This window comes from Myotis nattereri (assembly GCF_964212035.1).
Source record: "Myotis nattereri genome assembly, chromosome: 20".
Taxonomy (NCBI): Eukaryota; Metazoa; Chordata; class Mammalia; order Chiroptera; family Vespertilionidae; genus Myotis; species Myotis nattereri.
In genome coordinates, this window is record NC_138096.1 from 3,944,653 (window position 1) to 3,968,492 (window position 23,840).

General features: G+C 54.6%; 1 protein-coding gene across 2 annotated transcripts in view; it reads right to left on the reverse strand.

The window, feature by feature from the left end:
• SIPA1L2 (signal induced proliferation associated 1 like 2) overlaps positions 1-23,840 on the reverse strand; it is a gene marked incomplete at its 5' end in the record, with an annotated part of 55,068 nt that overhangs the window by 14,236 nt on the left and 16,992 nt on the right. For both annotated transcript variants that reach the window (XM_081114290.1, XM_081114289.1), the window contains 9 exons: positions 2,758-2,982; positions 3,497-3,879; positions 5,762-5,865; positions 6,414-6,514; positions 7,306-7,389; positions 8,616-8,873; positions 18,368-18,642; positions 20,528-21,104; positions 23,195-23,352. In XM_081114290.1, coding sequence (XP_080970416.1) covers positions 2,758-2,982; positions 3,497-3,879; positions 5,762-5,865; positions 6,414-6,514; positions 7,306-7,389; positions 8,616-8,873; positions 18,368-18,642; positions 20,528-21,104; positions 23,195-23,352 — 2,165 coding nt within the window. The remainder of the gene's footprint in view (positions 1-2,757; positions 2,983-3,496; positions 3,880-5,761; positions 5,866-6,413; positions 6,515-7,305; positions 7,390-8,615; positions 8,874-18,367; positions 18,643-20,527; positions 21,105-23,194; positions 23,353-23,840) is intronic.

Genomic DNA, 23,840 nt, shown 5'->3' on the forward strand with positions numbered 1-23,840 from the left:
CCCCCTGTCCGTGTGTGAAAGGAGTCAACTGCAGAGTCAGGCTCCTGCATAATTCAAGGACGAATCCCATCCCCAAGCCCCGAATGAGAAGAAACGCAGCCAGCTTTTACAGGAAGGCTGCGCTTCTCCTCCCCTGCCCGGCCGGTGTGGCTCAGTGGTGAGCATCGACCTATGAGCCAGGAGGTCACGGTTAGATTCCCGGTCAGGGCACGTGCCCGGGTTGTGGGCTCCATCCCCAGTGGGGGGCGTGCAGGAGGCAGCCAATCGATGGATGATTCTCTCTCATCACTGATGTTTCCATGTCTCTCTCCCTCTCCCTTCCTCTCTGAAATCAATACAAATGTTTTTTACAAAAATAAGGTTGCGCCTCGCCTTCCCTAATCTGTGTCTGAAAACACAGTTTCAATCGTTCACCTGAGATCCTCGTGCTTCTGGGAGGACACCCCTGTGCTTCCCAGAAACCCGAGCCAGCCGGCCACACCCCGGATCTCGGGGACGCAGGGAGGGGCCCAGGGAGCCCGGAGTTTGGGAGTAATCAATCCTGGCGCGTGCCAAGCAGGTTTTATCACCAGCCATTCCGCGGAGCTGCCGGGATAACTAAGGCAGCTGTCTCCCTTCATTATCAGCACATAAAAATGCATTTATGCGCAACAAAAGGCTGTCTGGCTGAGTTACTGCCTCAGCTCTTTTCCAGGGAGGAAGTCCGTTTGAAGAGGTTTGCTCTGGAGACGCAATCGGAGCAACAGAACTCCCTGCGGACGGAGTGAATGAACGGGGTCAGCGAGGCGACCGTCAGCCCCAGGACCGGAGACACGGCTCCGGGAGGCCAGGGTCGTGTCACGGGGAGTAGTTCCAAGGCGAGGTGCCGTCAGTGCGACCCCTCCCTGGGAAATGATCGGATGAGAGACTCGCAGACTCGCTCGGTGGAACGGTGATGCCTCTGGGGATTTCTAGGCTTTGGCTCGGTTCCGAGGCGCTCGGGGGTCCTGCAGCCTCGGACCCTGGAGCCCCAGCCACACGGACGTGAGCAGACACCGGTGTGAAAAGCAGCCGTTAAAACGTTTGAAATGTGTTTGGAGACGTGGTTGGCCTGGGGTGTGGCAGGGCATGAGAGAGGGGCCACAAGACGCGCCCTGGCTTGGGGGGCTCTGCACGAAGCCTCAGAGGGACCCATGGAGGTGTGATGATGAGGCTTCCGGGCAGTGCCCAGCTTCTGACCGAGACGTGGCGCTGGGAGGAGCTCCGGGCGCCAGGCCCAGGTGCCGCCAGTAACTGCCGCATGGGCATCGAACACCTAGACGGGCGGCCCTTGAACAACACAGGGGTCAGGGGCGCCGACGCTCCACGCAGTCGAAAATCATGCATAACTTTAGACTCCGCCCCCAATTGACGAATAGCCTGCTGTTGACTTAAGTAGTCAAGTAACGTAGGTTTTGTATGTTATATGTACTCCATACTGTTTTCTTAAAGTAAGCTAGGGAAAAGAAAATGTTACTAAGGAGATCGTAAGAGAAAATTCGTGTCTGATACTGTACACGTTTATTGAAAACATCTGCGTGGAGTGGACATGCGCAGCTGAAACCCTATTGTCCAGGGTCAACTGTAACTCCTAATAAAATGCGCTATTCCCGTTTTCCTAGGTGCTGGCATGAAAATCAATAGCCTCTCCTGCTAAATTAGTGATTTTACTAAAACTGCCAGGTGATGCGACAGTAAACAGGCCCCCCAGGGGCCTACTTCGTGGCCATGACTAGAGGTGAGCACGGCGGATGCTCCGGAGGGCCCTGGTCTGGGGTATGCATGTGCACGTGTCTGTTCATGTGTGTGTGTGCGTGTGTGCATGTGTGTGTGCAGGACCACGGAGGAACAGTCCCCCCTCCCTGCCCCCCAAACCTAACCACTGAAGGGAAGTCACAGTCCGGCTGAAACTGGGTCACGTGAACAGCAACTCTAACGAACGCACTCGGACTCTGTGGGAACTCAAATTGTCCTTGAACTTGTTTATTCCCAGAGTCGCTGCTGATGCCACCGACAGCGTATCACCGAGATGTCTCCACTGCGGGCAGCTTTTTGACTAGAAGTGCGGAGAGCAGGGGCTGCTTTTATTTATTTTTTTTTTTTAAATATATTTTATTGATTTTTTACAGAGAGGAAGGGAGAGAGACAGAAAGTTAGAAACATCAATGAGAGAGAACCATCGATCAGCTGCCTCCTGCACATCTCCTACTGGGGATATGCCCGCAACCCAGGTACATGCCCTTGACCGGAATCGAACCCGGGACCTTTCAGTCCGCAGGCCGACGCTCTATCCACTGAGCCAAACCGGTTTCGGCAAGGGGCTGCTTTTAAATTTAGATGCAAAAATCAAGGAAAGAGAAGACTTTTAAAGAGCAATATAAATGCCGACATTTAGAGAGTTTTACAAAGATGTTTCTAGATTGTTCTTTTTTATTTTTTTAAATATATTTTTATTGATTTCAGAGAGGACGGGAGAGGGAGAGAGAGATGGAAACGTCAATGATGAGAGAGCATCACTGATGGGCTGCCTCCTGCACGCCCCACACTGAGGATCGAGCCTGAGACTGGGCATGTGCCCTGACCAGGAATCGACCCGGAACCTTCTGGTTTCTAGGTCGATGCTCAACCACTGAGCCGCGCTGTTCGGGCTAGATTATTCTTTTTTTAGAAAATACATTCTGTTGGGGGGATACATGCGCTCAGCCCCGGCTGCCTGGAGGGGACCCGCGGCCACCTTACCCTGGACACTCAGGCACCTCGGGCTCCTCGGGCGGGGGGCTGCCTTCCGACTTCTTCCAGCCGATGACGTACTTGCTCACTGCCCCCTGGCGGTGGTAGGCCTTGGACATGGACCCGGGCACCGGCGGGCCGCCGCTGTGAGCCACGATGTAGACTTTGGACGTGTCCAGGGACCCAGTGCTTCTGGAACAGTGAGCGGAAGGGCTGCCTGAGTGGTGTGAGCCGCTGAGGAGAGAACAGACAAAAGGTGCCATGCAAGCGGGGTTCAGCGGTGCTGGCTCGTCCCCAGGCTCACAGCCGCCCGCGGCAGAAGCCTCCATTTGCGTCTGCTGCCTGTTGTCCTGTTCCATGTCCCCTGCGTGCGTGCCGCATCCTCCTGCCCCAGGCACGCAGCTTGCACTTGAGCATCCTTAGCCCGGGGAGGTCGGGCGCTCTGACACGTCCCTGCCTCCTGCTGCCCTCCTTGCTCTCAGAGGCGGACAGGCGTGAGCGTGTAGCTGTGAGCTCGGGACATGCCTGGTCTTGCTCTCGGAGGTGGGCAGCAGTGAGCACAAACACATGGTTTGTTCGTGTGCAAATCTCACAATTCGAGACATATGTCACCTAAACCCTGCTCCTCTTTCAGGCCCCATCCCACCCCACCCCACGGGGGAGGCACAGGGCCCAGGTGACCTTGCAGGTGAGGTGCCCGGGGCCCAGCTGACCTCGAAGGTGCGGGCAGCGGGCGGCAGGCACTCACCTGGAGTGAGAGGAGATCTCGCTGAGGTCGCCCGTGCTGCCGTCGGCGGCGCCGCTGGTGGGGGCGGGCGCATAGCCGTGGACCGCGTACAGCTTCGCCTGCTCGTCCTCGGGCCCCGAGATGTCTCCGGAGCCCGCCCACGGCTCGGCCCGGCTGTGGATCATGGACCTGCTGCCCGGGAGGTGCCCGGGGCCCAGGCCCGCGGGGGGCAGGCAGGGCGCCGTGTCGATGCCGCTGTCGGTGGACGCTCCCTTCAGGTAGGTCAGGCCCAGCAGCTCGGGGTCCAGGTCCCCGGAGCCAAAGTGCTTGTCGTCGCTGGTGCTGGAGGCGCTGCTGGACAGCGTAGCGCTGCTCGAGGGGCTGGGGCAGCCCTTGTCCGCTATCTGCGGGGAGAGGAGCGAGGGTGTCGGGGGGCACGGGCCACGCATCGCCACGCTGGGCGCACACGCATCCTTGCGCCTGAGCCCAGCCAGGCTCCCAGGGCGCAAGGCTCGGCATTTAGCAATAAAGGACATTTTATTATTTATTTATTTATTTATTTATTTATTTATTTATTGTTAATCCTCACCCGAGGGTATTTTTCCATTGATTTTTAGCGAGAGTGGGAGAGAGAGGGAGAGACAGAGAGAAACATGGATGTGAGAGAAACACATCGATTGGTTGCCTCCTACAGTTGCCTCCGGAGCAGTAGGAACCGGACAGCACGGGAAGATGAGTGACAGGAGGAGAGCGGGCTTTTACCAAGAAAGTGCTTCGATGACAAATCACAGTGCCAGCCTGGGTCTGGGCGGGAGGGCGGGGTGGGGGGCGGGGGTGAGCCTCAGCGGGGTGCCGCCGTCACTGCCCCGCCTGTGCTGAGATGCGGGGATCACAGGGTTAACTGGGGGCAGCCTGAGACCGTCTAGAGCAGTGGTCGCTAACCTTTCGGACCTCACGGACCAGTGGTCTGTGCACACCGGCTGGTGACCGCTGGTCTGGAGTGTAAGGGATGCTGTAGTCACAGGCCAGTGGAGGCCCGAGCGAGCTAATGGGGCAGGTGCTCTGGCGGGGAAGCTGTGGGGCCCCTGGGAGACAGAACGGAGTGATGTCCCCATCTGTCTGGCGTGGCCACGCAGGCCCCTTGCACAGCTGGGAACACAAGCCGGACCTGGGCACCGGCCACGGGCTGACCTGCAACGCGGTCTGTCACTCACAGCCATCGATCCCTCAGCGCGTCCGCTGTTCCTGCCACACGGCGATGCCCTCATGACTACGCCACCCGCCTCCCTCTGCTGAGACTGCTCAGATCTGCAGGTGGGATCGAGCGGCTACCGCAGAGCTGCCCAGACAAGGTCAGCCAAGGTCAGGCTCGGCCAAGGGAGGACGGTCCATGTGTTAACGCTCAGCAACAGAGCTCGCCAATGACAGGGAGGGAGGAGGAAAGACAACTCAAGCCAGAAGCTGATCAATTTCTACACCTTCAGCCCTAGCCGGTTTGGCTCAGTGGACAGAGTGTCGGCCTGCAGAGCACAGGGTCCTGGGTTCGATTCCAGTCAAGGGCATGTACCTCGGTTGCAGGATCCGACCCGGGCCCTGGTCGGGGCATGTGCAGGAGGCAACCAATCGATGTGTTTCTCTCATATCGATGTTTCTCTCTGTCGTTCCCTCTCTCTTCCACTCTCTCTAAAAATCAATGGGAAAATATCCTCCAGTGAGGATTAAAAAAAAACACAAAAAGCTACTTTAAGGCGGCCTTTCTTGGCAACAACCAACAATTCATGTTTTCGCATTTCACTGGAAGTGTTCCCGGATCTAGTCACCTGTAAGCTCAGCCTCAGGGCCGGGTGGACAGTGAGTGAAACCCGCTGTCATCCTGACCCATCGGGGCCGGTCCCACTGACCGACCGGTGACCGGAGGCGGCAGGGCGCCCGACCACACGGCTGCACAGACCCCGTCAGTCCGGTGCCCACAGTGGAGACACCTCACAGGTCACGAGAGGAACACGATTCAGTGACTATCAGCGCTGGGGAGCAGGGTGAGAGGCTGACGGTGCCCTCGTGGCCTTGCCAGTAACGACTGTGACCTTTCTTCGAGGTTCTTCATGAATCAAGGAGAGAAAAACACCTTGACCTTTATTTTTTTCACCTCGGCTCTGAGAGGCCTGTGGGGTCAAGGACACGCCATGGAGAAGCCCTGGCGACAAGCTAATGTGATGTGCGCCGAGGCGTCTGTGAGGCTGCACGCGACCCGTGTGCGGGGGAGGACTCACGCGGGGGAGGACTCACGTGGGACAGCTTGCTGGGAGACTCTTTGCAGCTCCCGTCCTTCTGCAGGCCTCGGTCCTTGTAGGAGCCCAGGACTTTGGAGGGTGGGCCGTGCCATTTGGTTTCTGTCACACGGAGAGAGAAGAGCTGAGCACCCGATTTCTGGCGTTAACAGAAGAGCCAAGAACACAGGAGCCCAGCAAGTTCTGGTAAAAGTAAACAGGATGGTGGCTCTAGGACTTTCTGGTCTTACCAGCGGACATGCCCCAGGGGTGGCAGGACACGCACCATAAAGGCAATGGTCCAGCCCAGACGGTGTGGCTCAGCGGTTGAGCATCGACCTATGAACCAGGAGGTCAGGGTTCGATTCCCGGTCAGGGCACGTGCCCAGGTTATGGGCTCGATCCCCAGTGTGGGGTGTGCAGGAGGCAGCTGATCCATGATTCTCTCTCCTCATTGATGTTTCGATCTCTCTCTCCCTCTCTCTTCCTCTCTGAAATGAATAAAAATATAGATTTTTAAAATTGTATATATAAAAAAATAAAGGCAATGTTCCATTTCTATAGGCGCCACCAGCCTGACCCGACCCGATGACCTCGGAGATCGAGCTGATACCTACCAGCCGTGTGCGGAATAAGAGGGGGTGGGGGGTGGGACCGGAGCTCCTTATTACCTGGGTGCCTGCCTCCGTCCATGGCGTCCTCCCGGTCCCTGGCTCCTTCACACTCCATGGGGCCCGGGCCCTGGTGCTCCAGCAGCAGGGGGGACTGGCACCTGGAGAGCGCACAGAGCTGAGCCGCCGTCGCCATGTTCCCAGGCGCCCTGGAGCTCACCCGACCTGCGGGCACCTGGGCACCAGGTGAGCCCACGCTGCAAGAGTGGTCCTCAGCCCACTCGGGAGGCAGCCGCCCGCTGCTCTCTACCAGGAGGCAGGCAAAGGGTGTCGAAGGCGGGCCCTGCCCAGAGAGCCCCCAATTCCCTTATGTCCACCTGCTCACAAAGACCTTATTATAAGAAAAAGCAATCCGGCCAGCGGGACTCAGGGGTGAGTGTCGACCTAGGAACCAGAAGGTCACGGTTCGATTCCTGGTCAGGGCACATGCCTGGGTTGCAGGCTCGATCCCCAGTGTGGGGCGTGCAGGAGGCAGCCGATCCATGATTTTCTCTCATCATGGATGCTTCTCTCTCTCTCTCACCCTTCCTCTCTGGAATCAATAAAAATACATTAAAAAAAGAAAAAGCAGGCAAGCTCGAAATACAGACAAATGAGCACTAGCTGCCTAGATAGAAACCAGGAGCCTCTGGCTGGACAGGCTCAGCAGGGCCCACCTGGCATCTTCACACCCCCCGAGGGATGCGTATGCTGCGCAGTCCCTGAAACAGGCCCCCCCCGCCAGGCTCCCAGGCTCTCCCAGACCCTCCCCATGCGCACTAGCTCCTTCCAGGCCCTCCCCAGGCCCCCCCAGCCCCTCCCAGCCCCTCCCCAGGAGCCTCAGCTCCTCCCAGGCCCTCCCCAGGCCCCCCCAGCCCCTCCCAGGCCCAGCGGAGGGTGGAGATGAGCATACCCGTCGTAGCCCACTTGCGGTCTCCAGGGCCCACTCCCACCGGGTCCGGGGTCGCTGGAGGATGACTGGTTGCTGGGCGAACTTCTGAAACGGGGACCAGAATCATTAGCCGGGCACCGAGGTCTCTGTGCAGCCAGCACCTGGCCTGGCTCGCTTTCCCAACGAGCCACTGTCACCGGGAAGGGGTACACGTGGCAGTGGGGCGGGGTCAGCGGTGGACACAGAGTGAGACCTCGGGTGCTCACGGCTGGCGCTGCGTCACGGGAGAGACGTGGCCGGAGCACATAACGTCCCGCGCAGACCGTGTTTCCGTGACACATGGAAGCAGCCATGCGACCCCAGAGGCCGGCGTTATGAACACATCGCCATGATGCGTGTGTGAGACCTCACATAAGACATTTTGGTTCTGTGCAGAGAGAAGACCCTAAACTCCACAAAAGCAATTTTAAATGCAACTCACTTTGCTTAAAAGGAGGAAAGCCAGGAAAAGCTCAGGATGTGGGCCCCCCCTAACACACCGCCACGGGGAAGATGGGGTTCATCCCTGACGGGGCAGCCTTGTTTCTACTCAGCGCTGCTCGCATGGACCTAGAGCGGCGGTTCTCAGCCTTCCTAATGCCGCGACCCTTTAATACACGGGGTCCTCGTATGTGGGTGTATCTGCGTGTGGGCGGCCCCCCTGGAGACGGATAGAGGAGCGGTGTCTCGGTTCCTAAGACCATCGGAAATATGTGTTTTCCGATGGTCTTAGGCGACCCCTGTGAAAGGGTGGTTCGACCCCCAAAGGGACCGCGACCCACAGGTTGAGAACCGCTGACCTAGAGGGTCTGAGCTGACCGGGAGGACCGCAAAGGGAGGGGTGAGCGGGGCCCTGGTGGTGGAATCTGTGATTAGGACCCTCACTTTTTTTCCTATTTATTTTCCAACTACAGTTGGCATACGGTATTATATTAGTTTCAGGTGTACAGCAGTGATTGGCCATATGCACTTTACCAGGGGATGCCCTGAGGTTCCCAGGATGCACCTGGCACCGTGCAGTCCCTACAATACTGCGGACTCTGTTCCTGACGCTGCACGTTACGTCCCGTGACTGTCTTACACTCAGTCCCTTGCAAGGACCAGCGTGTCATCTGCTCCATCGCAGGGCCAGGGCCAGAGCCAGGGGGCTCCCGCATCCCTGCACCCCAGCCCTGCCTGCCCACCTGTCCAGACAAGCCGACTCAGCACCCCGCAGCCCCATGGGCAGGCCCCCCCACAGCTGGGCTGTGCCCGACGGGACACTGCGGCCTTCGGAGGTGGCGCCACGGTACCTGGTGCCGTCGGGCAGCTTGCGGTCGAAGGATGTGCTGCGTGGGATGGCGGCCTGCGCCTGCGGGAGCAGCTGCTGGCACGGCAGCCGGTCGGGTGTGCCGGGGGCGGGCGAGGCTCTGGGCAGGGGCTGCAGGGCCGGGGTGGGCACCCGGTGCCACGTGGTGTTCCTCCGGAAGGGGGTCTTGTACTCGCAGGGGGTGCCCTCGCTGTCCAGCTTGTACTCCACCATGGGGATGCGGCAGAGCTCCGAGCAGCCCCTGCGGGGCGAGGAGAGAGAGAGAGAGAGAGAGAGAGAGAGAGAGAGAGAGAGAGAGAGAGAGGCTCAGGCATCGGCTTGGCTTCCTCGCAGCCCCGTGTGCTCGTCGGGCCCACAGACCAGGGGCAGGGCCATTGCATCCGAGAAGCAAGTCGCGGGGGTTCAGGGGACCCCCGGCTGCCGCTGCCTGAACGGGGCGGGTCAGGGAATTTTCCGTGGAACCCACCAAGGTTAAAGGTCGCGGAGTTACATTCTGAATGGAGGGAGCGTGAACCTTGCATCTGGGGAAGCAAAGTGCCCCTGGCAGCGCTGGTCTGGGCTTCCAGTTTAGTAGGTTTTAGTGTAAGAGGAAGAATAAAGAAAGAGGAGACAGACGGCTGAGTGGGGCGGGCCCTTAATTTGTGCTCAGGCTGGAGCCCTCAGGAAGTGGCTGTCGTTCAGCTGGAGTCGGGAGGAGGAAGGCGCTGTCAGTGCAGAGTCGGGAGGAGTGGCTGAGAGGAGTGCGTGCGGCCGGAGGCGGCCAGGGTGGGAGATTCCGTTTCCAGCCTCTGCACAGCCATATGCAAATGATTTTTGCATTTAAAAAATTGGCATTCTTCGGCCCTAATAAAAATCAGCTATTCTCAAAAGAAGGGCTTTTTATTTAAAATATTTTTTTAAAAAATAATTGTTATTGATTTTTAGAGAGCGAGAGAGAGAAACATCAATGTGAGAGTGGAAAATCAGACAGGCTGCTTCTTCCAGGTCCCCTACCGGAGATCGAACCCACAACCTTTTGGTGCACAGGACCAAGTCCAACCAACTGAGCCACATGGGACAGGGCCAAAGAAGGGCTTTATTTTTAAAACTAAATTAATTTCGTTATAATGTGACACTTTTACAGCAACTACTCTTATAAACCGAATATTTCCTTCTTTATTTCTGTGACGGAGACATCATAAAAACACTAATTATAATATGTCATCAAACTGGTCAGCCTTAGTTCTGCTCTGTATGTTTGAGAAATTCCTTTAAAAAATGGGAAGATGCCTGGCTGGCGTGGCTCAGTGGTTGAGCGTTGAACTATGAACCAGGAGGTCAGGGTTCTGGCTTCCCTGAAGGGTTTTAAGTTTTCTTGCCGGGGGACACTCGGAGACAATAGACAAGGCTGCGGGGTGGCTTCCAAGGAAGCTCTCTAACAAATGAATATGTCATCTACTTAGGCTCCCAATTAGCATGCGAGATAGACATCAATAAACACTCAGCTGCAGGGTTAGAAATAAATGTGATTGTTAACTCGGCGGCCTCGAGCCAGCAACTGTCTGAGTCTAATGTGTCTGAGTGTATCCTGCGAGGCAAGCCATCTTGTCGACCGGGGTCACAGCAAACGTGCTGGTTGAAGATGCAACGCGACGGGACTGTGAAAACGACACGCAGCTCCACTGGCTGGAGCCCTCGGAGGATCTCACATTCACTGCTTCACTCTGACAACCTGCCCGGCTGGCCTGGCTCAGTGGTTGAGCATCGACCTAGGAGCCAGGAGGTCACGGTTCGATTCCCGGTCAGGGCACACGCCTGGGCTGCGGGCTCGATCCCCAGTGTGAGGCGTGCAGGAGGCAGCCGGTCCCTGATTCTCTCTCATCATGGATGTTTCTCCCCACCCCCCTTCCTCTCTGAAATCAATAGAAATAGATTAAAAAAAAAAACACCCCAATACAGCCGGTCCCTCTGAACCAGTTCTGTGGGCTTCCTGTGACAGAGACACGCGTGCACTCACTCCCGGGACACGCGTGTACTCAGCGGCCTCCTCCTGCCCCAGGAAGCAGCTCCCACCCTCGCACCCTCGGGCCACAGCTGCTGCCGCTTCTGGCAAGGCCAGCGCCCAGGGGTGTCCGCTACGCCTCACAGCTGCCAGCACCCACACTCGCTGCCAGCCCAGCACGGCGCCTGGACCCCTGAACCTCGGACACCCAGCGCAAGATGCCGGCAAGAAGGCAACAGGCTGCCCCGAGGCCCCTTCCCGAGTGGTGGCATCTCGTTTCCTGGGAGAACCTCCATTCACCATCACTAACTTGAGCGCTTGCAGGAGAGGCTGTGGGCTCCCCCTCCGAGCCTGACCCCGGACGGCCCTGTGGGCCCAGTGGGCTGAGCAGTTTCCTTTCCCCTCCCAGCAGGCCTCTCCACACCGACCACCTGCTCTCCATGAAGGAGAGTTTGCGCTCAGGGCTCCAACCAGACCCGCCATGTGTGGCCCAGAGATGGAACAGCCTCTTGGAGTTCTTTACATAGATTTCTATTGGTTTCAGAGAGGAAGGGAGAGGGAGAGAGAGACAGAAACATCCACGATGAGAGAGAATCGTGGATCGGCTGCCTCCTGCACGCCTCACACTGGGGATGGAGCCCGCCACCCAGGCCTGTGCCCTGACCGGGAATCGAACTGTGACCTCCTGGTTCATAGGTCGATGCTCAACCACTAAGCCATGCTGGCCAGGCCAGGCTTGTTCTAAAAAAAAATAAAAGAAGAAACAAAAGGCATTTGAACAAATTAGCAGGGCCTGGACCGCACGGCCACAGCCTGACCACGTAATTACCACTTGCGTCTGCTGCACTCTGAGGGGCCTGCTGGTTTCACTTCACTTGGCTGCATCGCAGAGACTCTTGAACGAAACCCAGCAATCAGAGGGCAGGCCTACAACACTCTTCAATGCCACCCGATTCCAACCCGCCACCCACCTCGTCCAGCCCTTGACCGAGTCCCACAGACACCATTCCACTGCCACTCCCACAGATGTCTGAGGTGCTACAACTCCAATTCTCAGAGGAGGCTCGGAGAGGGCGGGCAGGTGACACAGCTCATCAGAGACAGGGTCACCCTCGGACCTGGGGCCTCTGACTCCTGGCTATGTGCCCTTTCCAAAACCCGTGGCCACCTCCTTAGGAAACCACCGAAGAGCCCAGCCAGCATGGCTCAGTGGTTGAGCCCCGGCCTGTAACCACGGTTCAATTCCTGGTCAGGGCATATGCACAGGTTGTAGGCTTGATCCCCGGCAGGGGGCGTGCAGGAGGCAGCCGATCCATGCTTCTCTCTCATTATTGATGTTTCTATCTCTCCCTCTCCCTTCCTCTCTGAAATCAATAAAAATATAGTTTTAAAAAAGACAGAAAACCACCAAAGAACAGGTAATGTGCCCCACGTGTGCCGTGTTTTTCACCAGGAGCTAAAAAAAAAAAAAAAATCTTGGAAACAAAGGCGGACAGATCCCTGGAAAGAACTGCCTGCTTCTTCTCCATTATTCACTTTGCAAAAGAATCCTTCCCACCCCTGGGGGTTAAGGCAATGGCTGATATTTTAATCGTTCTTTACATCTGTTATGCTAATAGCCTGCTAATAGCTAAATGACTCTTCCCAAGTCATCCAACAAGGTGACAGGGGGAATTGAAGCTCAGTCACTAGACTCTCCAACTCTTTCTTCCTGATGCATAAAAAAATCAAAAGCCTGCGACTGGGGGAGATACCACACAGGGCGGCTTCCCAGGAAGGCTGGGGCCGTGTTGCGCTGGAAGGAGGCACTAAATGAAAGATTAACTCACTTCCCTACAAATGCCCTTGGTTCACAGACATTGAAAGACAGCAAGACTATAGAGCAGCGGTTCTCAACCTGTGGGTCGCGACCCCTTTGGGGGTCGAACGACCCTTTCACAGGGGTCGCCTAAGACCATCGGAAAACACATATATAACTACATATTGTTTTTGTGACTCATCACTACGCTTTCATGATGTTCAATTTATAACAATGAAATTGGGGGTCACCACAACATGAGGAACTGTATGAAAGGGTCGCGGCGTTAGGAAGGTTGAGAACCGCTGCTATAGATAGAAAAAGAGACATCAGCCCTGGGCGGTGGCTCAGTTGGTGGGAGTGCAGTCCCATCCAACAGAAGGTTGTGGGTTCGATTCCTGGTCAGGGCACATACCCAGGTTGTGGGTTCGATCCCTGGATGAGGCGCGTGCAGGAGGCAACCGATCGATGTCTCTTACATCGATGTTTCACTCTCTCACTCTCTCTCTAAAAATCAATCCATCTCCTCTGGTGAGGATAAGAAAAAAGAGAGAGAGCAGACCATAAACCCTTTGAATAAGGACTTGAACCGAAGGTGTCAGATGAAAGCAGCAATCGGCTGCCTGGACCTGAACAGTTCCTCAGCCTCCAGCCCTTCCTTCCTCGCCAAGCACACGGGCCGGCTGGTCTACCCACTGGGCGGTACCCAGCACAGCATCTGACTCAAAGGCTCAGCAAGTTCTCCACGAAGCCAGCCATGCCCCTTTCTCCCCGAGAAAGCCCGAGAGCAGGAATAACATTTCATTGCGTGCGATCCTTCAGAGTTAACACAGGAGCTTCTCCATAGCTGTCTGATGCCTGAGCTATGATGAAGACATCCCCACCAGGAGAGCACCGCTGGCTGTCCGTCCTCACGGCGTGGGGAACCTGTCAAGCTGGAGACAGTTCTACGTGCCCAACTAACAGAGAGCCCGAGCTTTGCTGTCACCCCCTGCGTCCTTGCACCAGGGTCAGTGACAGGACCCCATCCTCCACTGCAGAACAGCGTGGACACGGAGACACAGAGCGTGCTTTCTGCCCAAGGGGAGACATGCTGTCAGGCAGTTGGTTGTTGCTACGGTTGGAGAAAAATTTTTAAGCAGCGAAAATATGAATGGGAAGTCCTGTACTGGAGAACGCTAGGGAGACAAACAGGAGCCCGTAAGCGTCAAGATTAGGTCTGTCCTATCTAGTGTGATAAGCCCAGACCCAGCAGTTTCTGGCACAAACTCTTTAAGAGAGTGAATAAGTGAATGAGTGAGTAAATGTGAGGCAAGCTACCTAACATTCCTTCGTAACCCAATGCGCTTACCTCAAGCAGTGAGAGGGCATTCTATACATTCCTTTGCAGGGACTCAGAATAGTGAGTGTAGTTCAGTTACTTTGAGAACCTAAGTTCTATTTTTTTGGGTTTTTTTCAGGGGCCATAAAACACCAAATGTAACTAATCTTTCTTCCCCATACGAATAAATTGGACCTCTAATCTAAAACCTCACTTTAGTCCAGCCCGGCCAGCGTGGCCCAGTGGTTGAGCGTCAGCCTAAGAACCAGGAGGTCGTGGTTCAATTCCCGGTCAGGGCACATGCCCAGGTTGTGGACTGGATCCCCAGTGTGGGGCGTGCAGGAGGCAGCCGATCCATGATTCTCTCTCAGCACTGATGTTTCTCTCTCTCTCTTCCTCTCCCTTCCTCTCTGAAGTCAATAAAGATATATTAAAACGTAGTCATGCCCTAGCTGGTTTGGCTCAGTGGATAGAGTGTCAGCCTGCGGAGTGAAGGGTCCCGGGTTCGATTTTGGTCAAGGGCATATGCCTGGGTTGCAGGCTCAATCCCCAGGAGGGGGCGTGCAAGAGGCAGCCAATCAATGATTCTCTCTCATCACTGATGTTTCTATCTCTCCCTTCCTCTCTGAATTTAATAAAAATATATTTTAAAAAGTAGTAATAATAAAAAAAACCATCACTCTAGTCCAGATTTCCACTCACCATGTGCGTGCACACGTGCGCGCTCACATACACACACACACACACACACACACACTCACTGCTCATCTAACAGAAGTGAGCTCCCCTTCCTGTTTCGATTCCCACCCTCCCCTGTGCACCTGAGGGAGTTGAATGGCCAGGCCACAGGCAGCAAAATAGCCGACAAGTACAGAAAGCTCCACTTTTACAGAATGACGGGAGAACCACAATTTGGATGCAGGACAACATGAGATAATTTCCACTGTTTTGCATTATATAGAAAAATATGTCATGTCAACAGAGGAGGAGAAATCACACAAAACAGATGCACCCCAGCAAGGAACTCCATTTCCATTTTTATTGGACATAGTGACTAAATCACTCGCCTTGCATAACAACTCATGCGTGATTCTGATGAGCTGTGACTTCCTTTCTATCCTCCTTTTTGAATGGATTTGCTTTCCTGGAGATGACACTGGCAGAATGTCAGTCCCCTGGGCAGGCCGGGGGCGGGGCCCCACCAGCCGTCCCAAAGCCAAGGTTAATGAAGCGGCTTCAACAACTCTTCACCTTGGCCCAGACACTGCCTGCTGCGGGGGGAGGGGACCTCCTCCCTCTAACCTCGCATCCATGTGAAGAGCGCTATTCCCAAACCACTTCCTGCCACTCATTACCAATCCGTGTGAAACCACTCAGATCCAACCCCAGCAGGAAGTCACTTAATAAGCTCCCCCTAAGGAGACCCTCCCTGCCCTGGGGTTCCCTGGAGCTCAAGCTGAGGGGGGAGGGGGGCTGAAGGATCATCACCCCGAGACCTAAGAAGGAGCCTGCAAAATGCAGGGTAGCTTTTGACTCCACGGTGAATACTTACCCAGCCAGAGACTTCATTACATCCGCAGCTTCTGAGTCATAACAAACACCTGAGCTCAGACAGCCGGGATTGGGGGTGGGGTGGGAAGGGGGGGGGGCTGTGAGTGACAGGCCTCGCCCACTGCCGGCAGGAGCAGATGGGCTCCCAGGCGAGTCATCTCTCACTGGTGCCCTCTGGACAACCATCAAGCTGACGAAGGGCAGAAACGAATTGACGCGTTTTCACTTCCTCGTCACCGTGTTTATGGCGAACGAAATCTCTTGCAATCCATTCATGGGGCCATTTTGGTCATCCTTGTGGCTCTTACATTAAATTAAAGACAACTTTTTAAAAAATCACACACACACACACACACACACACACACACACACAGACACACACGTAAGTGCATGTTTTCCTCGTGCCCCTCCCCGACAAGCACCAAGAGCCAATTTGTAAAGAAAGACGGGCCAGTTTTCATGCCACAAGTGAAAGGTGCAGCTTTAGCTTGAAGCCTATGTTTGTACATGTTGCTGTAGGACGGATGGTGCTGAGCTATGTTTCCTTTAAAAGATCTGTATTTTGATTTTTCAAATGAGTCACATGCTGCCCATGTCCCCTCTAAGGCCCTCCCTACAGTTTCTTAAAAAAAAAAAAAAAAATCTAACCACGCAGAGGCTGAACTCCAGCCCGGGTGACATTGAAATGACCTTGCACAAGGCTCGCGAGGATGGTTTCTGTTCTGGAAGCTGCCTGACAACAGTGCTTTATCGGGCTCCCAGGCAGCCGCAGGCAGAGCGAGAGTCCCAAACCAACAAACACGTGGATTTAAAAATTTACAAAGTCAAATTCAAGAAGACTGAATCGAAAGAATTTTAAATGGTCCAGGCTGGGCTTAAAACCTTCAAGATGCCGAAATGTGGATGGAGAGGCGGGCCACTCTGGGAGGGTTACTGCTAGGCAAACGGCTAATTCTCGTCCTGGCTACAGTTAAAATACAGAAAGCACTTATTCCAGATTCACCCAGAGGAAAATCTGTCTCTTCGGGGAGACACATTACCAGGAAACAAAAGAAAAGCTCTCAATATCCTCAATAGCTTTAATCAGAGACTTTGCATTTGACACAAAGAAAGGATTAATTATGCACAGACCAAGGCAGTTAAATAAGTCCTTGGCTTACACAACAATAACAACAAAAACAGCCTAAACTTGTAAATGGTAGTTTTTGTTTATTTGTTTTAGTTAATGATATTCAGTACTTCTTAGGAGATTCTACTTTTTTAAATCGTAGGTTTTAAATAGCAAACATAATGATAACTTTAACATATTTATTAACCGGATCTCTTGAATGCTTTAAGGAGTCTTACTGCAGGCCAAGGTGAAACATAGGAGAAACATGTTTTTAAACTGAAGGGAGAGCCGGGTAACATTTCTGTCTAATGCTATGGTAGTACTCGACCTCTGGGACAGATAAAAGGACTTGATTTTCCCCATAAAATTTACAGATCTTGAACTCTACCAAAGGAAGAAAGAAATCTTACTGTCTGGAAAAATGTCCTAATAACTGGCTTAAACTTTATTTTAAAAGACTTTCACTTATACACTATCTTGGCTTCCCGGGAATGTGCCCTTGATCGGAATCGAACCTGGGACCCTTCGGTCTGCAGGTTGACGCTCTACCCACTGAGGCAAACTGGCCAGGGCTGAACGCCTGTCCGTATCACCCTGCAATGGCCTTTGCACTCCCAGGGCCACTACCTGGTCCCCAGCTCAGCATGTCTCCCACACCTCAAAGCCCCTTCTCTCTGACTCGCTCATGCACGCGGGGTTCCCACACATACGTGTATTAAATCTAGTCATTTTCTCTTGCTCATCTGTCCCGTGTCTGAGTATCAGACCAGCCAGAAGAACCCTGAGGGTAGGGGGAAATCTGTTCCTCCCCCACATGGGTCATTAAATCTTAAATAATTACAATGAAAAAGTCATCTCCTCAGTCACACCGGCCACATTTCAAATGTGCCACAGTCACGTGAGGCTGGTGGCTACTGCGGTGGGCGATACAGACAAAGGACATGGCATCGCAGAGAGTATTGGGGACAGTGCTAGCTTCTCCGGTGGACGGCAGGGGCTGGAGAAACGGTAAGCAAAGTCCTGGCGCCACAGATAGAAGTTTAGCCGGTGGCAGTGGCATCTCGTGATCGCTGAGTGAGAAGCGTTTCTTTAGAGCAGGAGAAATCCAAGTGAGAAGGAATCTGTGATCTCAACAAGACTCGGGTGCTGGTGAGGCCCGGGGGTGCTCCTGAACCCACCTCTCATTTGCCCTTCACAGCACAGCAGGAGCTGGCGAGGTGATGACCCCATCTTCCAGGCACTGAACAAGGCTCAGAGAGGCTGTGCCTCACACCCAGGGTCACACAGCGCAGGCCGGATCCCTGAGCCCACTTTCTCTCTCACCACCAGAGCAGGGACTTCTGGGACGGAGCGGCAATGTGACCCAGGCACCACCAGACACGGCAGAAAGCCTACCAGAGCCAGAGGCGGCTTGTCCTTAAATAGCATTCCTTGCCCGGCCGGTGTGGCTCAGTGGTTGAGTGTCCACCTATGAACCAGGAGGTCAGGGTTCGATTCCGGGTCAGGGCACATGCCTGGATTGTGGGCTCGATCCCCACTGTGGGGTGTGCGGGAGTCAGCCGATCCATGATTCTCTCTCATCATGCATGTTTCTATCTCTCTCTCCCTCTCCCTTCCTCTCTAAAATCAATAAAAATATATTAAAACAAACGAGAACGCACAGTCATGCCTCCGTGTGAGGGAAGGGAAGCGCACAAACAGGGCATTCACGAAGGCTGAGCAGTGACACAGCCTCCCGTCCAGGGGAGCCAGGGCCACTCTGCAGCTCGGCGTGCGGCGTGATAGCTCAGCTTTTACGTGGTCGCTGTCCCGTTAAATTGCTTAGAAAATGACGCTTTATCGTGTACTTTACACTGAGAGCTGTCAGAGCCCTTTTAAATCGCTCTGATGGCTGACAGCCAGGCGACGTGGCGGGGGAGCCCTGCGCCCGCGTTTTCCCAGGACCCCAAGGGCGGCGGCCCCGCCGGGCTTACCTCCGGGGCGAGCCATCGCCGTGCGGCTGGATGATGACCACCTTCACGGTCATGGACGTGCGCAGCAGGTCGATCATCTGCTCGTGGGTCAGCGTGGCCACGGCCACCTTGCAGATCTCCACCAGGCGGCTGCCCTGGCGCAGGCCCGCCTTCCAGGCAAAGCCAAAAGGCTCCACGTCCGCGACGATGCCTTCGAAGTTCACGTGGAAGCCGAGCTGGCCCAGCCCGTTCCTCCTCAGGGTCATTTCCACGGTCTCGCAGCCTCTGGTCACTATCTGAGGGGACAGGGGACGGTCAGAGGCGCGGCTGCGGGGTCCCCACGTCAGAGGTGCACACACGGCCTCGTGCCCGCCCCTCCTCAGCCTCACAGCCCTGCACTCGAACTGTCCACGTGACAGGGACACACCTCAATCCGAGTTCAGCATCATTAACCACATGGGCATCAGGCGCAAAACAGTAACAAGGGTTACGCAATGGTTTCATTCTTTTTTGTTTTGGTTAATCCTCACCCAAGGCTATTTTTCCATTGATTTTTAGGGAGAGTGGGAGAGAGAGGGAAAGACAGAGAGAGACATCGAGGTGAGAGAAACACATCGACTGGTTGCCTCCAACCAGGGCCAGGGCACATGGAGCCTGCAACCAAGGTACGTGCCCTTGACCGGAATCAAACCCGGGGCCCTTTGGTCCGCAGGCTGACACTCTATCCACTGAGCCACACCGGCCAGGGCAACAGTTTCATTCTTCAAAGGCAAATCCACCTTGTCACAGGTATCCTGCCTTTTCTCAGAAGCCCTGACCTTAGGGCTTGTGACCTTCAGACGGTCTCTGATGATCCCCCCTCCTTCCTTGTGTCACCTGATTTGGCTGGTAAGCATAGGAATTGCATTGCTCCAGATGGACTGTCCTGGTGCAAAAAGGACTCTTTTTAAAATATATTTTTATTGAATCAGAGAGGAAGAGAGAGGGAGAGATAGAAACATCAACGAGGAGAGAGAATCATCGATCATCGATCGGCTGCCTCCTGCACGCCCCCCACTGGGGATCGAGCCCGCAACCTGGGCATGTGCCCTGACTGGAAATTGAACCAGTGACCTCCTGGCTCATGGGTCACTGCTCAACCACTGAGCCATACCGGCCGGCCGAAACAATGACACGTTTCACCCGTCAAACACGAAAGCCTGTCAGACAACTTCATTCAACTTCAAAATGGCCCAGAGCACTTCCGAGCTAACGCCGAGCGACTTGCCCCCCGATGGGCAGCAGCAGCAGATGCCAGGGAAGCGGGGGGTGCTGGCCCTGCACCAGCCTGGGGGACACCTGTTCCTGCTCGAGGACACTCCCCTGTGGACGGATGCCCTCGCTCGCCTGGGCGCTGAGGCCTCAGCTCTCATGTGCCCGGCCAGCCAGGCTCCCGGCACCTGCCACCAGGGCGGTATGGGGTGGCGTTCCTCCAGGGGGCCATCTCTTGGGGGTCACGGGCAACCCCAGGCCGCAGCCCGCGGGGCTCTGACACCCCGAGAGTATGCTGCAGCATCACAGAAAGGAAATGAAAGAAGCGGTTGCACCCCACTCCGTGCACTAGAGCACCAAGGACTGGTCAGGGCCACCCCCAAAGGCCTTCCTGAGAACAGCAGGCCCTGCCTTCTTGCCAATAGGAACGCAACTTCTAGTTCAAATCCCACCTCCTCCTGAGGACGGAGGTGAAGGGCAAGCTTCTCCGCGGTCCCCACTCTGCCTGCTGCTGTCTCCTCCTGCCCCTGCCACCTGCCACGCCCCACCTGTCACCTCCGACCTTTGTTCATCTGCTATTTCTTGCTTCTCAACATTCGAAAAGGCGGAAGGATCCTGTTCTCCATTGATCTGAAGTCCCTCTCATCCTGATGTAGACTCCATCATTACACGACATAGCCATTCATTCCCTAGGTGCCATTCATTCCCTGGGTACCATTCATTCCCTGGGTACCATTCATTCCCTGGGTACCATTCATTCCCTGGGTGCCATTCATTCCCTGGGTACCATTCATTCCCTGGGCACCATACATTCTCTAGGTGCCATAATCACAGTGGACCGTGCACAGTGGAAGCCAATAGGAACCGGGACTGAAGGCCTCCGGACGTAGGGAATGCGAAACCCGGGGGCACTTACCCCCAGGCACTTACCCCCAGGCGCTGGACCATTTCCCGAATGTCCTCGGGGCAGCCGTCCACCGAGGAGAGAAGGATGCACTCGCCTCTCTCGTAAAACACCTTGATGCTCGTGAGCCCCGACGTCCAGCCGATGACGTCCCGGCAGGAGCAATTGAAGACCACGTTCTTGGACTCCTTCTCGATCAGCATGATGAACTCGTTGGAGATGCCCAGCAGACACTCGATGTCGGCGGCCTGGCCGAAGTCCCGGGCCACCACGTGCCACATGATGGCCCCCACGCTGAACAGGTGGGCGTCCTTCCGCGGCTTGACCTTCTCCTTCTTCTTGGCCCCCAGCGTGATGAAGCTGAACTTGGCCGAGGTGTCCACCGTGGCCGTGGTGACGAAGTTCTCCGCCAGGTCCTTCAGGTACTCCTGCCGCGTCCGGGTGGCCATGGCGCGGAACTTCTCCGATTTGTGGGCCGCGTTCTCCGCGTTGATGACTTTGGCTAAAAGGAAGTCCCGGAACACGGCGGACTTTGGGAAAGTGACGCCTTTGGGGATGGGGGGGCCGAACGGGGGCACGTCTTTTGATCTAGAAACGCCAACGCTGAGGAGGAAAGAGAAGCGAGATGAGCGGGGATGCCGAAACCCCTCCCTTCAGGAGCCCTTTCAGCTGAGCCAGCTATTTGTAGCTTCCTGTCTTCCTCATTTCTGGATAAGTTTTTTTTAATGTATATATTTTTATTGATGTCCGAGAGGAAGGGAGAGAGATAGAAACATCAATGATAAGAGAGAATCATGGATCGGCTGCCTGCTTCACACCCCACACTGGGACTGAGCCCCCAACCTGGGCATGTGCCCTGACTAGAAATTGAACTGTGACCTCCTGGTTCATAGGTTGACGCTTAACCACTGAGCATCCCTGGCCGGGCCGGACATGTTTTTATTTGAGTGGTTTGCACACCCCTCCTCTGTCACAGAAAGCATAATGCAGTCCACTCTGCTTATAAGATTTATATTTATACCCCAAAAATGCCTCCCGGGTGATTTAATTAAAATAAAAAACCTGGAAAAAAATAGGTATTATGTCTGTTTAGGGCTTTTTGTGTGCTAATGAACCCCCTTATGATAGAAGCAATAAACTAAAGATAGAAAGTAACTGAAAAGACTTGTTTGACCTAAAAAACGGCAGCCAATAAAAATCAAACCAAATACAGCACAGCCCTCGGCTGAAGGTTCCAATCCATTAGGATGGTTCAGATAATTTTTCATAATTGCCATTCTTAGGGAGAGATCCCGTAAGAATCAGCAATTTACCATGTTTGCACCAACACTGTCTAGTCAAGTAGAAAGTTTATACAGAGCAGATACTACACTTCTTCCTTTTCCTTTTTTTTTTTTTTTAGCATTAGTGAGTGGATCTGAGCACTAGGCCGGTGGTGTTTCGATCGGATATGTATAAAAATCGCCGCGGCAGGAAGACCAGCAGGTGGCAGGCATGCTGAGCTAGCACACCGCACAGTAGGACCAGAGAATCGTCGGCTCTAACAAGCTGACTGTGAGCGCGGGCATGGGCTGGGGATGTCAACTGGCAACACCTAACGCACAGGCGGGGTTCTCTGCCTTCAGGAGTCTTCACAGGCCCCCCAGGCACCCACACTGCGCCCCGCCTGGGCCCGTCGGCAGTGAACTGGCAGCAACTGTGTTCAGATTATTAAGGGCAGAGCCTTTGAGGGGTGCCAGGCCTCGGACAGTTGTTCTGCATCATTTCTGCTCTTTATCCTTCATAGGTGCACATGTGTCCTGAAGTACATATGATTAATCCCACGTTTAAGAGAAGGAAGCAAAGGCTCTGAGAAATAAATAATTCATACCAAGCACTTCAACCTCAGGTCAAAGGCCCTCTCTTTTCCCAGAACCGCATGGAAGATCAGCTGTTTCTTAGGAAAGAGCTGCCCAGCCCGGCCGGTGTGGCTCAGTGGTTAAGTGTTGCCCTATGAACCATGAGGTCCTGGTTCGATTCCCGGTCAGGGCACATGCCCGGGGTGTGGGCTCGATCCCCAGTGTGGGGCGTGCAAGAGGCAGTCGAACCATGATTCTCTCTCATTGTTGATGTTTCTCTCTCTCCCCCTTCGTCTCTGAAATCAACAAAAATATATTAAAAAAAAAAAAAAGAACTGCCCCTTACTTAGGAGGTAAGAAGAAAAGCAGGCCTGGCTGGAAACAGCTGGGGATTCTGGCCCGTGGACGGCTGAGCAAAGCCACCCAGGCCAGGGCAGCTCCAGGTTCCAGCCTGTGGGAGCGCGTGTTCCCAGGAGCCGGCTGACAGGCAGAGTTTTGCCCCTGTGATAATTTCTTCTTCTGAAGAACTGATCCAACTACATCCCCCTCCCCCCGCCCCCCGCACCCCCAGGCTGGGAGCAGTTACGTTATGGTGCTGGAGGAAGTTTTTAGGGAGAAAAAAAAATCAAGGGAATGTATCATGTATGATTCTGATCTGCTAGGCATTTCATTTTCTTCAAAAATGGGAAGGTAATTATTTCTTACAGAAGAAAGCGCCCACGTGAAGACACTGGGGAATATAATTAGACAACAGGGATAATTATGGGGTTAAAAATAGTAATTGGGAAATAAAACGATCCGGGGGAGACGCTGTGGAAGTGAGCCGGGGGCGGGAGCCGTCGGGGAGCGGCTCACCTGTAGCACACATTCTCGGTGCACGGGCTGTGCACCCGGACGATGACGAAGACGTGTTGAAAGTGGGACCGGATGCTCTTTGGAGTGAACGGAAGTGCTCCGGGCTCTTGGAAGACAATGGTCACGATGTCATTTCCTATATGCCTTTTCCTCAGGAGCTGCGGGCGGGACAGAGAACACACACAGACGCAGTTACACACGAGGTTTTCTGTACAAACAGACTCTCAGTGGCACAATGAGCCCGTCTTTCAGCAAAGGGAAGCCATTGGGAAGCAGGGTCCTCTGGGGAAGCCGGTTCCTGCCCGGGCCACAGGACAGGACCTGGGAGAAAAAATCCCAGGCTATGTCCTGCTCTGTCAGCTTGCACGCTCTCTCCTTTTACCTTTTATTGATGTCAGAGAAGAAGGAAGAGGGAGAAACATCAGTGATGAGACAGAATCATGGATCGGCTGCCTCCTGCACCCCCCACACTGGGGATCGCGCTCACAATCTGGGCCTGTGCCCTGACCGGGAATCGAACCCTGACCTCCTGGTTCACAGGTCGATGCTAACCGCTGAGCCACGCAGGCCGGGCTCCTTTTATCTTTTTACCCTAAAACAATACACGCGAGAGATCAATATGCTTTAAGGAATTCCAAAGCTCTTT